General features: G+C 37.5%; 3 protein-coding genes and 1 long non-coding RNA gene across 5 annotated transcripts; 2 read left to right on the top strand and 2 right to left on the bottom strand.

Annotated features, from left to right (window-relative positions):
* The first annotated feature begins 831 nt into the window (after nt 1-831).
* On the top strand, nt 832-4978 carry LOC129415826 (uncharacterized). The gene is made up of 3 exons (XR_008635009.2): nt 832-1054; nt 1337-1414; nt 1500-4978. It is a non-coding gene; the product is annotated as an uncharacterized lncRNA (long non-coding RNA).
* Nucleotides 4979-6291: 1313 nt separating this feature from the next.
* Nucleotides 6292-8202, bottom strand: oip5 (opa interacting protein 5). The gene is made up of 5 exons (XM_055169979.2): nt 7761-8202; nt 7465-7531; nt 7244-7366; nt 6672-6753; nt 6292-6551 (listed from the first exon to the last, which is right to left on the bottom strand). Exons 1-5 carry the CDS (start codon nt 7990-7992, stop codon nt 6465-6467), a joined length of 591 nt encoding a protein of 196 aa, XP_055025954.2. The 5' UTR covers nt 7993-8202; the 3' UTR covers nt 6292-6464.
* A 156-nt stretch (nt 8203-8358) lies between these two features.
* nusap1 (nucleolar and spindle associated protein 1) lies at nt 8359-12216 on the top strand. The gene is made up of 12 exons (XM_055169969.2): nt 8359-8571; nt 8750-8812; nt 8940-9074; nt 9186-9354; nt 9788-9871; nt 10345-10457; nt 10545-10598; nt 10749-10912; nt 10997-11160; nt 11252-11374; nt 11495-11600; nt 11700-12216. Exons 1-12 carry the CDS (start codon nt 8497-8499, stop codon nt 11785-11787), a joined length of 1338 nt encoding a protein of 445 aa, XP_055025944.2. The 5' UTR covers nt 8359-8496; the 3' UTR covers nt 11788-12216.
* Nucleotides 12058-15035, bottom strand: ndufaf1 (NADH:ubiquinone oxidoreductase complex assembly factor 1). Of its 2 annotated transcripts, XM_055169973.2 has the most exons (5): nt 14673-15035; nt 13924-14488; nt 13446-13631; nt 13283-13357; nt 12058-12386 (listed from the first exon to the last, which is right to left on the bottom strand). In XM_055169973.2, the coding sequence occupies exons 2-5, from the start codon at nt 14440-14442 to the stop codon at nt 12246-12248; spliced, it is 921 nt and encodes a 306-aa protein (XP_055025948.2). In that variant the 5' UTR covers nt 14443-14488; nt 14673-15035; the 3' UTR covers nt 12058-12245. The 2 variants fall into 2 exon arrangements, with proteins under 2 accessions (XP_055025948.2, XP_055025949.2); XM_055169974.2 differs by lacking the exons at nt 12058-12386; nt 13283-13357 and having other exon boundaries at nt 13395-13631; nt 13924-14485.
* Between the last annotated feature and the right edge of the window lie 33 nt (nt 15036-15068).

Genomic DNA, 15068 nt, shown 5'->3' with positions numbered 1-15068 from the left:
TTCTGATGATGAACATGCATTTTATCTCGATTATAAGGACTGTATAATTTTTTTCGGGGCTATCTAAAAACGAGACAAGACCTTTCTATAAATAGAAATAAAATAACATAAAAAATAAAACATTTGTGTGGAATTTTTTTTAAAGAAATTAGGAAAAACACTGAGCCAAGACTAAACTTAACTTGCAAATCACCGTGCAACTGTGTTTTATAATTTTTTTTAACAATTATTAAAAAAAAATTAAATTGTTTTGCACATGTTGTGCCCCTATTTTTACAATAAGTAATATAAGTCTCAGATGTGCCTTGATTGAGTGTGTCTCAAAAGTTTTAACTTAAAATACGCCACAGTTATGTCCAAAATTACCCTATTTGCGTGGGAGCAAAAAAGCATGTGTGTTTCTTTTAATGTAAATGAGCTACTGCCCTCGATCCTTGCCAACTGAGAGCGAGTGCTTTTGGCTGAAAATACAAAAGTATATTTAGCCGTATTAGCGCTACAACGCCCAAACACATTTTAGAAAAGTTTTTGGGTGATAGTCAGTCAGTCAATGGCAGTAGGCGGAGCTTTATCACTGCGACGTCAATAACAGTATAATAAAACTGCTCTGGTTTAATGGGGATTAAAAATTAATTTTTTCATTGTAGGATTGTTGTGTTCACACGCCGCCAACACACATTTATGTCCAAACACATTTATGTTTGCACAATATGTGCACTTTAAATTAATGCGCCCTATACAAAACTCACATGTATCCCATTTTACCACAGAGTCCACGAAACCAAAAGGGGCGGGTATTACTCCTCTGACAAATCGCTCGGTTGCCCAATCAGAACGCTGACATCGAGGCTCTCGGGTGCGCGCGGAAGAGCGCCGCAGAAGCAGCACAGAAGCGAAATGGCGTAGCGCGCTTTCCATTGCCGCAGCGCAACGGGGCCAGGCTCCCCGAGCCTCTCTGATCCTGGCCGGTTTAACTGCTATTAACGAGCACGATGAAAATGCATCTGCAAAACCGGTCCGGTTCATTCAACCCAGCACCGGACCGTGGGAAACGGTACGTGAATGATCAATGTTGACTTGTTATGCTGTTGTGCACGTCTTTGTCTTGACTCTTTGTGTTGCAGTTTCGCATTCCAGCACTTGAGTCACGTCATGTCTTTGTAGATGACCATGCATTGTGCACGATGTGCATTCTGCATTATTTTATCGTGCCTTAATATTAATTTAAACAATTTTATTGCCTTTTTTTCTGGACTTCTTAAGCCTTGTGTAATGTGTACTACAAGTAATGACTACATTGACCTTAATGAACTTGGTGTGTTTTGTCTTAACACAGTGCCCTTTATATTTCACCTCAAGAAGAGAACAGAACCGTCACATCATGTTTAATATAACATAAAGCATTCATGATCAGGTAAGTCAGGTTGTGCATCGGATAAAACAAAAAATCTTCATTACTATATATATTTAATGTTTGTGCAAATGTGCATTCTGTGCAGATGAGAGACCAAACTGATATGGCTCTTCAAACTACCCTTGCACCAGATCAACTTCCACAAGCATTATATCAGGGAAGTGTTCGATCAACATACCAACTGTTACCGCTTCGTGAACATGCCATTTCTGCACCTGGAAGATGATAGTTGAAGTGTTTATTACATTGAGAGAAACTTAAAATGTTTCTAAAAAATTACTTTTATTGTGCCACAGCTTGTACAGATTAATGAATTGATCATGTTTGATAAAAAAATTATGTGGGTGCTGGTTGTGTGTTAATAGGTTGTAAAAATGCAAATTTAAAGAGTGCACTTGCTTTGCAGGTAAAATGCAAGCAACCTGCATTTCAGCTCAAATAGCTCGACCTAACTGTTTCATTACCTGCAGATGAAGTGCCTAGTCTTTTTAAACTGCGTTCTCAAGTCCATTACCAAGGCTTAGCTTTAAACCTACAGTAAATCACTGCATGGTCATTGAGTTTTTAAAAGGCATTTAGGTTTTGAGACAAACTGTAGAGCAAAGGCTGTTCTCTTATTTCCAAACTCATAATGGTGCTTCAGCAAAATCACGAACTGTACTATTATGTACTTTACATGTACTGACAAAAGAAGAAAGATAGTGGCGTTGACATAATCCATGCATACTTTATAAATTCCACAGATAAGTACCATTAATGTGATGCAAAGATAAATAGATGTATTTTACTACCTCACATAAGCAAACAAATTACCACAGCTCAGACACATAGCCACTATTCTGATCATCAGTATTTTTTTGCAGTTATTTTTAAACACAACAGTTCTTATCTGTCAAATGGTCAAGGAATATGATGCCTGTTTGCATTCAAGAATGAATTATTTTATCAGTGATTCTGGGAAAACATATCGCACTAAGATCATAGGGACCTTGTGTAGTTCATAGGTTGCACTAAGCAACAGTATGAGATTATGCTGTGAGTTTAACATTGTGTCGTATTTTCATCCAAGTAGTTTTATCATAGTAAGTAGCATTATGCCAAATAAAAGTTTGTTAGGCCCCACAGTATGTTAAAATACCTATTCAATCTGATTTTTTTAAGGTGTAAGCCCAGAGTTTGTGTCTTGAGTATTTGAGGCAGATTAGCCTGCGCTAAGCTATACTAGCTAGCTGCTCTTTATTAAAAGTAATTTTAGCCCAGGAAATGATTTAATTTGTGCTGAGACAAATAACCCAAATGTTTCCAAGTTTAAAGTTTTAAAGTATGCACCAAAGTTATTTTTATAACTTGGACTAGAGTGTTACGTGAACCCTTTCTTTTTATTAAAGGTGTGTCTCAACGGACAATAGTGTAGTCAGGCCTCAGTGTGGGAAATGTGCAATATTTGTTTCTTTCCTTCCTGTCTTGTTTTGAGATGAATATGTATATTGTACAAACAAGTGACAAGTTGTTCGCAAAAACAACAAAATCACCAATGTCTTCCATTAAATGATGTATAGTTTCATCCGCTTGCTTTAAGGTGGCGGGATTTGTAGTGCCAGCATAAACATGGCCATGCATGTACGGTAGCGATGCTTGCTGAGTTTAATAGTCGTAGTGACATTCAGTATATGCTATAAAGTTGTTTAGAAAACAAATTAGGCAGACAATGATTTAGTTAGTAGCCAGCATGGATGCAGCATCTATACCTTGATCGACTTAAACTGAAAAGTCAAGCTTTGTCTGAGAGAAGTTAATTTATTTTCCTTTTTTCGTTGTTTATTTTAATCATTGTTAGTTACTAATAATATATTGTAGCATCCTGAAGATTAGAAAAAATGATGGTTGGTACTAATATGTGGCTAGCCAAGCTAAATGCTCATTTATGTTTCATAAGCACTGTGTGAGTTTGTCCTAGTTTGTTCTGTGCAAAATGAAGTTCTGGGCTAAAAATAGCACACTCGGATCAAAATGCATGTCTGTGATGATATAATTTTATTTAGGGAGAAAAACTGCACTCAGCAGCTTAGACGACTTTACAGCTTCATCTACACTATATACCAGTTTCAAAAGAAGCTTAAACAGAATATGATTTTTTTAACTCATCATGTTTTCCCATTCACACCGACCGATCAACACCGTATCCCCTTCCAAATTGGAAAGGGTAACTAACAAATGTGTTTGTATAACTCACACCTCTGTTGCGTTCTCCATCAGGTAAATTTGTCTCAATCTAATGCTGTGGGTATTTATTAAAAGTAGCAGAATTTCTAGATTTTAAAATAAGGTGTAAGATAGAAAATGGCATAAAGCAATTATCAAAGCATTGTAATGTAGATAAATACCTCAATGACTGGAATGCAAATTATATTTTTAAAAAAATACTCTAAGATATGCAAGCCATAATGTGTATTAAGTTCATTATTTAGAAGCAATAATTGTATGCATGAATTACAATGTCAAACAGTGGTGTTTGTATAATATAACTCTGTAGCATATATGTACATTGATAAGTAATCGCGTACATCCCAGTGCTCATACTAAATTGTTCTTAGTTCACATCTCTTGGTACAGAAGCTATGAACTGGCTACAAACAGCCTTGTTTCATTACTCATTGACACCAAATGAATTTGTTATGGTGGCACTGACATTTAAAGTACGGCTGACATTTATTTAAATGAAGACCATTTCTTTTTTTAAACTGATTGAAAAATTGATGAATAGCTTATATATGCAGGGCCTGTGCCCTTTAATTGACCCTATATGTTTACATCATTGTGGAATGCACATAAGCTGTAAGTTTGTCTGCAGCTCATTTACATTAACAGCAATAGAAGCAGTGTCCTATAGCAGTTTGTCACACTGAAGATGCATTAACTTCATGAATGCTAGATAAACTGGATACTCTCCACAACACATAAAACAGGACTGTGTTGGGTTTTATTGTGGAATCATACTAAGTATTATGATTACAAATGCGAAAAAACATTTGCTGATGCATGGTATAAGTGGATAAGAAATGTTTTGTGCTGCATGCAATAATTGAGCTTTGCTTAAAAATATTTACACAGAAACGTGGTATGAAAAAAATCAAAGAGTGAACCATTGTTGTGATTATTTTTAAATGCATGAAATCCCAAAGGTTTATCTCTACTGTACATTATTTACAGATAAGTATATTGCATCTTTAAAAGGTTACTTTTTTGTACATTGTATAATGAAATTGTAATGATCTGTGATTCTAGAGGCAAAGTCTGATTAAGTTTTAGCAGAGCCTGACAATTGTTTGGTTTTAATGAGGGAAATATTTAAATTTGTGTAGTCCCATTATCATTGCAGATAATGCAGAACAAAAGTTTGTGTACTTTGCTAACCTGCTAGTGATTGGGTTGCCGATTTTGCCTCGGAATGTGAAACTCTATGCTTGTCTGATCTATGCACTAAAAATGTGTCCTGCATGATTTTGTACAAAATTCTATATCAACATTTTAGCAATAAAAAAGCAGCATGGTGCCAATCATAAATATGTTTGTTGTTTTCTCTTCTCTAATGTTATGCATGTGTGATCAAATTGTACACTCACCTAAAGGATTATTAGGAACACCATACTAATACTGTGTTTGACCCCCTTTCGCCTTCAGAACTGCCTTAATTCTACACGGCATTGATTCAACAAGGTGATGAAAGCATTCTCTAGAAATGTTGGCCCATATTGATAGGATAGCATCTTGCAGTTGATGGAGATTTGTGGGATGCACATCCAGGGCATGAAGCTCCCGTTCCACCACATCCCAAAGATGCTCTATTGGGTTGAGATTGGTGACTGTGGGGGCCATTTTAGTACAGTGAACTCATTGTCATTTTCAAGAAACCAATTTGAAATGATTTGAGCTTTGTGACATGGTGCCTTATCCTGCTGGAAGTAGCCATCAGAGGATGGGTATGGTGGTCATAAAAGGATGGACATGGTCAGAAACAATGCTCAGGTAGGCCGTGGCATTTAAACGATGCCCAATTGGCACTAAGGGGCCTAAAGTGTGCCAAGAAAACATCCCCCATGCCATTACACCACCACCACCAGCCTGCACAGTGGTACCAAGGCATGATGGATCCATGTTCTCATTCTGTTTACGCCAAATTCTGATTCTATCATCTGAATGTCTCAACAGAAATGGAGACTCATCAGACCAGGCAGCATTTTTCCAGTCTTTAACTGTCAAATTTTGGTGAGCTTGTGCAAATTGTAGCCTCTTTATCCTGTTTGTCGTGGAGAAGAGTGGTACCCAGTAGGGTCTTTTGCTGTTGTACCCCATCCACCTCAAGGTTGTGCGTGTTGTGGCTTCACAAATGCTTTGCTGCATACCTCGGTTGTAACGAGTGGTTATTTCAGTCTAAGTTGCTCTTCTATCAGCTTGAATCAGTCGGCCCATTCTCCTCTGACCTCAAGCATCAACAACGCTTTTTCGCTCACAGTACTGCCGCATACTGGATGTTTTTCCCTTTTCACACCATTCTTTGTAAACCCTAGAAATGGTTGTGCATGAAAATCCCAGTAACAGATTGTGAAATACTCAGACCGGCCCGTCTGGCACCAACAACCATGCCACGCTCAAAATTGCTTAAACAACTTTCTCTCCCATTCTGACATTCAGTTTGGAGTTCAGGAGATTGTCTTGACCAGGACCACACCTCTAAAAGCATTGAAGCAACTGCCATGTGATTGGTTGATTAGATAATTGCATTAAATGAACAGAAAATGAACAGGTGTTCCTAATAATCCTTTAGGTGATTGTTTGTAGTTTTTGTTAATTTATCAGATTTAGTGAGTTATTAATAATTTCTCAAATTTTACAATATGCATTTTAATCTTTCTCTTTACATAAATGAGGTAAATGAGACATTACATAGGTTAATGTAGGTTCAAGTCAACATAGCAAACATTTCTATCAATATTACTTTACAAAAATCTATTTGTGAACAAGAAAGCTATATGCTTTTCTTGGCATAACTTTAGTTTATACTGTATGTGCCGAGTTTGTCCATCATATCTTCCAAAATCTTGATATGCTTCAGCTGGGCTTCTAAATCTTGTTTCAACTACAAAGATGAGAAAGACAATTCACTGTAATGTTCATTTAAATTGACATAAGCAGCAGTAGCCACCTCCAATCCAAAATAATGTTAAATAAGTACCAAAACAAGTAAATGCATACTCACCTCTTTAATATTTATGTCCATAGGTCTGTGTTTGAAGCACATTTTTGAGGCTTTAACACATTTGTTATTTCTTAGCATGTAGCTGAAAAAAACATTTACCATATTAAGAAATTTGAGGGTTAACAGCACATTACAAGTACGTGATGTATGACTTTTGAGCTCGAGAGGCTGGATCATTTTGGGAAGGATTCCTGGACAGGGTTTATCCTAGTCCCAGACTAAAATGCATGTTTGAGGTGCTTTAATTTCAAAACACCTTGCACTGACTATACTGACATATTTTAACAGTGTCATTGTTTTGTCTCAAGATGCACACCAGGGGTGCGTTTCCCAAAACTATAGTTGCTAACCTCTTGGCAACTTGGTTGGCAATGGGAAATTGCATGCAACCAACAAAGTTGCTAACTTAGTTACCAACTATGGTTTTGGAAAAAACGCACCCCTGTATAGTTTTTCATAAGGTTTGTTTGTATAAACTACTTAATTGTCCTAAAATAAGTCCTAGTCCTGGATAATCTAAGCCCTGTCAGGGAAACCGCCCCATAAACAAGAAAAACATAAACTACCCTCACCAGTTTATGAGCTCTTTTCGTAAAAGGAAGAGATTTCTTAAAGCGGACAGGTGCTCTGGGGTGGAGTGAAGAATCAGGCCAACATTACCTTGGCAACCCGCACATTGAAGGACTTGGTAGGTGCTAAAGATACAGATAAAATACAAAAAGTACATTGATGACAACACAAAATACACAAATCGAAGCAGTTTAGGTTTATGAACACATATAAAGTTACTTACGAAAAAGCTAGCTGACCATCCAAGGACATTTCCATCTTTTTACTCACCCTCACATCCTTAGAAACTTCTGCAAAAAGTCAGAATAACCAAAAGCGATTACCAATGTAACATAGATTTATCACCTTGCCCAAACTATAACCTACACTGCCATTATTAAATTAAGTAACTTACAATAGTGACTACACTGATGACCCTTTAAAATAATGAACATTTCTCAGTACAAGTACAGCCAAACCTTACGTGTTAGGAGAATAGATTCTGACTTTCAGTTCGTTAATAAGTTATTAGCAACTTACTTAAACAAACGATGACCTGAAGGCTCTGGACTTCCCCACAGATGCCGAGAGAGTCTCCAAGCACGGCGTTGCAGGACATACACTGGAGAACACTACAATTCATATAATCTACGCTGCGGATTTCCCTGTCTTTCATTGCTTTTAGCTGATCTGCAATTGAACTTGTTTGTGTCGAGTCACAAGGACCCGCATCATAAGAGCTTTCGAGTGAACATCCACTTCTATTCGACATAATTTCAGAAAAATTGTATCAAGGTCCGCTCAGCTTGCACGTTTAAAAAAGCTCAAGGCGTGTTTGACTTCGGTGGCGATGCGCAAACTGATTCGGGTATGACGTCAAAGTTTCGCGAGAGCTTTTTGAAAGAACACGAAAGCACAGAAATCTCTCGCGGTACTTGATGTCATACGCCGATCGGTCTGCGCAGCTTTGCGTGAAGTCGAACACGTAATTTATTTAACGGTTTGAACACCTGGTGGCGCCCTAGGTTGACCACTCAAACTCCTCCTTAACGAAGGATTTTAGCCAATCAAAGCCAATAGACTTAATCCCTGCGTTCTATTGGACATTATTCAATGTCGTCATAGTGGTCTCATCCAATCATCTACCGAGATAGGGCTGTTTTGAAACGCGGTATTTTTCAAACGGCAAACCACCAAACAAATCGCCAAGCTTAGTCGTTACGGGATTATTCACTATTTTTGCTATTCGTCTGCAGTTTACAGTGGATTCTACAATATGGATTTGGACTCGTATAAATATGCGGAATTGCAGCGCCTTGCTAAGGAGGTTGGACTAAAGGCCAATATGAAGGTAAATAGCGTTTCCCAAGTTAAATATGAACCAAAGGTAACGTTACCTCGTGCTGTTTACATGCTGTCGCGAATTAAGCTTGACCTTACTGTGCAGTAAAAATATCGTTGTCGTTTGAACCAAATTTACAACGTTACAACTTTGGTGGCTGTTTTTTCAAAGTGTTTTGTTTTTACAGGCCGATAAGCTGTTGAAGGCTTTAAAACAACACTTTTCGCAACAACAGCAGACTTCAGAAAATGTGAGTAACAAACGATACTGTTTACAACTCGGATGAGTCTGTATTTATTAATGACTATTATTTAATATTTATTTAAAGTAACTTTACGTGGACACAGCTGTAACGCAAAGAAACTTATTGTGTGCAGGGCAATGATGCGCCCAACAAGGAACCGCTCGTGAACGCGCAGGAACCTCGCACCACTACGTTTGTGACCGAGCGCAGAGGAAAGAGCCGAAATGCCAAGAGAAAAATCAGTGATTCCACTCCAGCCACAGATCAGGTGTGTATAAGCACATGTACAAGTTTTTTTGATTTCTGGAACAAGTTTAGATCTCGTATTCACACTGAAAAAGAAGACACCTTTCGATTTATGATGACACTTACATTGTAGATTGAGGAACAACCGGTACAGACAGAGAGCCGAAGGGGCTCCAAAAGGAGGAAAGTCTCTGCAGCCAAGGACACTCCGGTTTCACCTGAAAATCCCACAGTGGAGGAAGCTGAAAAAAAAGTTTTTACTGATTCCAGTTCAGATGCTCCAGTACTGCCAAGTGACAAAGGTGAGGATTTGATCCTACCCAGCATGCTTTATCTCAGTGGTTTTCAAACTGGGGGCCACGAGATGTTGCCAGTGGGGGGCCCAGTTTTATGGCATTTTATGAAATACATTAATTTATCATGGATTCTGTGTAATTAAACCTAAAAAAAATAAGGCTACTAACCAAAAGCATTACTTTTTTGTATAATTTAATGTTTTTTAAATTAAAATCTTGAGTTTTAGAACAGTTTTTTGTCACAAATTTTCTTTTGGGGGCCGCAAAGGAATGCACCGTACACAAGGGGGGCCGCAAGCTGAAAAAGTTTGGGAACCACTGCTTTATCTGAATGTCACATTTAATTTCTGAATAGCTTTTCTTTATGATCTAATACATGAATGAAAACCTATAGTTTATACTTGTACAGACATTGATTACTAAAATGTTTATTCTGCAGGTGCTGGGAGAAAGACAGTTGGCAAAATCCCCCGTCATGAGGGTTTGATGAAAAGGAAGCCTGCACTACGGCCCACAACTCCAAGTTCGTTCAAAACTTTATACTTTCTACACTAAAACACATATTTTCCAGTTTGTATAATGTATAGGAAAACAGATTTGGGTGACACTTAAAGACTGGGTGCATGATCTCTGAAAGCCAATGTTGACATTTGAAATCACCTAAACAAACACGCCCCTACCCCAATAGAATCTGGACCTTCTTTTGATAGACCCGGCCCACACATACGCAACCCAGGCAACGATGACTGTGAGTAGACATGCCCCTTACTGCTGATTGAATACGTGTTTTGGTACTCGGCCCGACTCCCTTTTTAAAAAAAAAGTGTTTTTCAAAAATCATGCACCCCGCCTTTAAGTTTAGTGGTTGTCTGTTCTGTCATACGTTATTTAAGCATGTTTAAAGCACAAATGTAGTGACTTATAGTCAATGTCTGTTCTGCACCCAAAGTTGATGTTTCAGACTGAGTAACATGTTTCCCAAATAACATTCAACAGACTTTAAAAAACTTCATGAAGCTCACTTTAAAAAGATGGAGTCAATTGATTCTTATGTCCAGAGGAAGAACAAACAAATGGAGGTGATCAGGAATTCTGTCAAAGAACTAAAGGTAACAACAAATGTGGAACCAATGTACTGTCAAGTTTTAAAACAAGTTGTTTGTCAAGTGGCAAAATATTTTACTTTATCTTTTCAGAATCTGTCAGAGAACACTCTGCTGAAGAGTGATGTGAAATCTGCTGAAACAAAGGTTGGTGTATCGCATGTTATATCAAAATACTTGGGTTTTGATGAAATGACTTAGAATTTCTTTGAGACCTGTAGAAGATGGATGAGTTTGTTCTGTGTAGATCAGGTCGACCTGAAGAATAAGCAAACTATATGGTATTGTTTCCATCAGAAGCCACCTGCTAGCAGAGCATCACTGTTCAGTCCTGGAGTGCAGGAAAGGAAACCAATTTCGGAAAGACGAAGAGTCACTGAGCTGTCTGCTAGTAAACCTGCACTGAAGGACAGCACTGCCTTTAGGCCAACTGTATTCACCACCAACAAAATCAATGTCAGGTAAAAACAGTAGTTTTGGTCAATTATTTTTGCAGTGCAATTTTTTTTTCAGCTTAAACCATAACTGACTGCTTTATTTCTCAGGTTCTCAAAGGCCACCCAGGATAATGAATACAAGCGTTCACTGGTGAAGACCCCGGCTCGCATGTCTCCTCTCGTCCCCCTTACCTCCACTCCAGGCAGAAAGTCTAATGCTCACATCAAAAATGAACTTAATAAATCTGTTGGCCCAATCAATAAAACACCTGGTAAGGGAAATGGAATTATTTTTAGTGGTTGACTGATTTAGGTTTTAATATTGAGGATGCAATGTGGCTAACGTGCATTTTTTATTTTCAGGAGTTAATCCATTTGTTTTCAGTGGAAACAACAGTATGTCAGTCACACCTGGCACAACCAAGAAGAGCACGTTTGATCTAAAAGCAAGTCTCTCTCGCCCATTGACTTACCAACCACACAAGGGTACGTCTGAATTTTATTTTTTACTCCGAGTTAAATATTTCAGCCATTGCTGCCTTTGTGAGATCTTTCTGCTGGCTGCTCATTTTTATTTATTTTTTGTATTGTCTTTCATCGCTAAAGGAAAACTGAAGCCTTTTGCAGAGGCAAAGGAGAATGTGGCACTTAATAAATCTCAGACTGTTCCTTCACACCAGAAAAACTATAAACAGCACCAAGTTCAAACCAGGTGAGTGTTTAACACATTTTAGATTCGTTGTCTACCATACTCTGCCAAAGATAATCAGGTAAGTCTGAAATTAATCTTCATTTCTTTATTAACCTTCAGAGAGGAGCGCCGTGTCAAACAAAACGAGGAAAGAAAACAAAAGAAGGAAAAGATGATGGGTACTAGGCGAGGCCTGGTCATGACCTAATAAGTTCTTTTTTCTGTGTTGTTGTATTAGTTGCTCAATTGTCTGCTTTTATTTTGTCTGTTTTATTGCAAATATCCAATTTAGCTTTTGTTAGGTAAAAATTGTGTTTAATGAGGTGAAACAAAACAATGTTATTGAAGAAAAAGATTTTTTTAAATCCAGTTTTTTTATAAAATTGTTTCTGGTTTATATGTCCCGTGATTAATTAAAATACTGTATGAATTAAAAGAATAAAAACATTGTCCAAGTGGAGAGAAACACGAGAAAACATTTTCCAAGTCACAAACATTTTTATTTTTTTATATTACAGCAATATTCATCAAAAAATATTATTTTGTACGTCTCTGTTATTTTGTGTAGATATGTATGTGTGAGTAGGCCTAACAGTTTAAGTTCATATTAATAAAGCAGTAGATTATTACCAACGTATTTAATTCCTGGGTACTCTTTTTGTTCAGTCAGACCTCTGGGTTTCTTTTATAAAGTTCGTATGCAAACTCTTCTGTATGGGCATTGTCATTACACAGTGCGATGAAGTCGATCTCCAGCTGAAATGGGCCATCTGCTTTGTCCCCCAATGTAAAACCAATACCATTTATCTAAAAACACAAAATCAACATTTGCTATAAAATATGAAAGATACAGAATTTACTTTGTAATAGGCATGGGCCGGTTAAAGATTCTGGAGGTATAATAACCTTTAGCAATAATACCATGGTTTCACATTGTTGCAGTATTGCCATTGCAACACTAAAATTTTTATGTTTAAATGCCAGGTAAAAATAAAGCCTTTAAATTATAATATGCTTTTAAAAAATACATAATATTTTCGTAATGTATATTAAATGTAAACATCAAATCAATCACATGACTTAATGATTTAATGAATTTTGTATAAACACAGCTCATACCTTGGAGACGGTATCACAGTCAAGGTTTCAAAACCAGTAAAATGTTCTGTTTAAAACCTCGGTATACCTTGAAACCGGCCCATACCTACTTTGTAATGCCAAAATCAATATTTACCGTTTTTCAATATTTTACTATGTTCTTACCTGAACTTGAATGAATACATACCTATATTTTTTCAATGCGTGCACTTAATCCTTGTTCAGGGCGTTGTGAATGTGCCAGCATTTAGCCCAGCCCCATTTATTCCTATGGCTCCAAACAAAAGTCTAATTTTATGCCACCAAAACTTTAACTTTGTTTACCTCGTGTAACTACTTATGTAACAGTCTTTAAATATGGAAAAAATTGAAGTGTTTGGTGTCTTTTAAATTCATCCCTGTTTGGAGCCATAGGAATGGGGCTAGGCTAAATGCTAACACATTCAGGTGCTGTACAAAGATTACAATGCACGCATTGAAAAAAAATAGGGATGTATTAATTTGTCCAAGTTGAGGTAAAATATTGAAAAACGGTGGTGTTTTCCTTTAAGAAAAAATATTTTTAATGTTTGTTAATGACTAGATCAAAAGAAAAACATGCAGACCTTGTCTAGCCAGAGGGCATGCTGATTATCTTGTATCCTTCCCCGACTAGAAAGGAAAAACTTAGATAATGGGATCTGCAAAATAAAGTAAAGGTTTAAAAGTTGTTAGATACATACTCATTATGAACTAAAGATGTGTTCTGGTAAATAAATGAAGATATGCCTTGACATCCTGCCAGTAGGGTCCACCTCGGGTGTAGAGGAAGTAACTGTAGATGTCATCTCTCTGATGAGAAAAGTAGGTCTCTGCTGAAACGTTAATCATCCATGGTCTTCCATCTCCCCGGATACGCATGTGTAACGTGTTGAAATTTGACCAATCATAGTGCTTTTTACGGTCAAATGAGCCCTGTAGCAGAAATGAAAATCGTAATGATTGAAAGATGCTTTTTTATTCTGCAATACAAAATCCACTGGACTGGTATTCCTGAACGTTGCTCCCCCTGTAAAATATTATTCTCAGTGTAAAATTCCTAAAATTCAAGCATTACACGAGTAACATAAATATAATTAAAAGGTTCCTGTGTGTGTGTGTGTGTGTGTGTGTTTTAATTAAACATTAAAAAACAATCACTGCACCTACCTTTTTCCTAAAAAAAAAGACTGTATAAGATAAGGAAATGCTAAATCTCTCCACTGACCAGTGGTTGTTTGGAGCGCAGCGTGCAGTATCCACTGTATCGGGTCTCTCCATCACGGGGAGGTGTGGAGCACAAGGTCCCATATAGTAAACAGGTGACATTGTTCCTTCCCATTTTAAGGTATGCCACACTGTGACCCCCAATCTCCTGATCAGATGACACAATCCACTGATTTAGGCTTTCTGCTCCACGGAATTCCCATTGGACCAGGGTCTGCTCCAACATGTGATTTATTAAAGGTTTTCCTTCCGGCCCAGTCCAGCGCTGAACAAAATCATCCTTCAATAGGCCAAAATGCTTCCTAATACCGTCCATACCTTTCGAGAAATCAAAGCGTATCTTCTGCCATGGCCAGCGGGTGTCTGGAGGCTGACCTGGTCTGCGGTAATCTCGTTCATAGACGCTCCTGGTGCTCAGTATACCTGAGCAGGTGAATGTGGAGGGAATTGACAGAGGCTGCCTGTAAATAATACTGTGAATTCCAAACAGAGTTTTGAATGTTGTTCTTAATGCAGCCATTTGATCAAGTGTCCTTTAGTAATTAGCTCAGGCATCAACTGGACTGCTGGGAAAAAACACAAGGTTTGATTGCCTTTTCATATTAGCCGTCATCATAAAGGTTTATCTAGTAGATTCAAATATGTTCACTCATCCAAATATTAGCCATCTAAGTAGCAACACTGTAGTTCAATACACATGTCAAAAACACTAATTATTCTATGACCAGAAATGTAACATGTATACTTTACCTCATTGTAGGCTGTGACATTCAGAAGGAATCCCTTGCAACGGCCACTGTGATATAAAGTGTTTAAGACAGACAGTCTTTATCTTACATGTAGGCTACAAATACTAAGGGCGATCACACTAATCGCATAATTTTTTTTAAAAATAAGGCTTGAAAATAAATACTTATTTGTGACACAACCATTCAGATGACACACGCGCCATTGCGGTCCGTCACATAATTTCCTCCCTTCGGAAGCAAGCACCCATGTTTACGGTCCTACCGACAACAACTCTCGTAGTTGCTCGTAACAAGATATTGACTAGTAAAAAAATTAATAAGCAAAAACATTCGCTGATCTCTTGTGTGAACAGTATGTGCAACTATCTTATCTAACGAACTCCTGATAATCCAGTTG

Source organism: Misgurnus anguillicaudatus, chromosome 11, assembly GCF_027580225.2.
Source record: "Misgurnus anguillicaudatus chromosome 11, ASM2758022v2, whole genome shotgun sequence".
Lineage (NCBI taxonomy): Eukaryota > Metazoa > Chordata > Actinopteri > Cypriniformes > Cobitidae > Misgurnus > Misgurnus anguillicaudatus.
The sequence above is the reverse complement of the archived record's forward strand: the minus strand, read 5'-3'. Positions and strand labels throughout refer to the sequence as shown.

What these genes read in the sequence shown, in the direction of transcription:
- oip5 (XM_055169979.2), bottom strand. Translation starts at nt 7,992, where the DNA reads ATGTCGAATAGAAGTGGATGTTCACTCGAAAGCTCTTATGATGCGGGT. An exon ending in GATGGTCAGCTAGCTTTTTC is followed by an intron (nt 7,367 to 7,464) that starts GTAAGTAACTTT and finishes CTGTATCTTTAG; the next exon opens with CACCTACCAAGTCCTTCAAT. An exon ending in CGAAAAGAGCTCATAAACTG is followed by an intron (nt 6,754 to 7,243) that starts GTGAGGGTAGTT and finishes TGTTTTTTTCAG; the next exon opens with CTACATGCTAAGAAATAACA.
- nusap1 (XM_055169969.2), top strand. Translation starts at nt 8,497, where the DNA reads ATGGATTTGGACTCGTATAAATATGCGGAATTGCAGCGCCTTGCTAAG. An exon ending in CCACTCCAGCCACAGATCAG is followed by an intron (nt 9,075 to 9,185) that starts GTGTGTATAAGC and finishes CTTACATTGTAG; the next exon opens with ATTGAGGAACAACCGGTACA. An exon ending in ACCAACAAAATCAATGTCAG is followed by an intron (nt 10,913 to 10,996) that starts GTAAAAACAGTA and finishes TTTATTTCTCAG; the next exon opens with GTTCTCAAAGGCCACCCAGG.
- ndufaf1 (XM_055169973.2), bottom strand. Translation starts at nt 14,442, where the DNA reads ATGGCTGCATTAAGAACAACATTCAAAACTCTGTTTGGAATTCACAGT. An exon ending in TGCGCTCCAAACAACCACTG is followed by an intron (nt 13,632 to 13,923) that starts GTCAGTGGAGAG and finishes TTTCTGCTACAG; the next exon opens with GGCTCATTTGACCGTAAAAA. An exon ending in ATGCCCTCTGGCTAGACAAG is followed by an intron (nt 12,387 to 13,282) that starts GTCTGCATGTTT and finishes TTGTGTTTTTAG; the next exon opens with ATAAATGGTATTGGTTTTAC.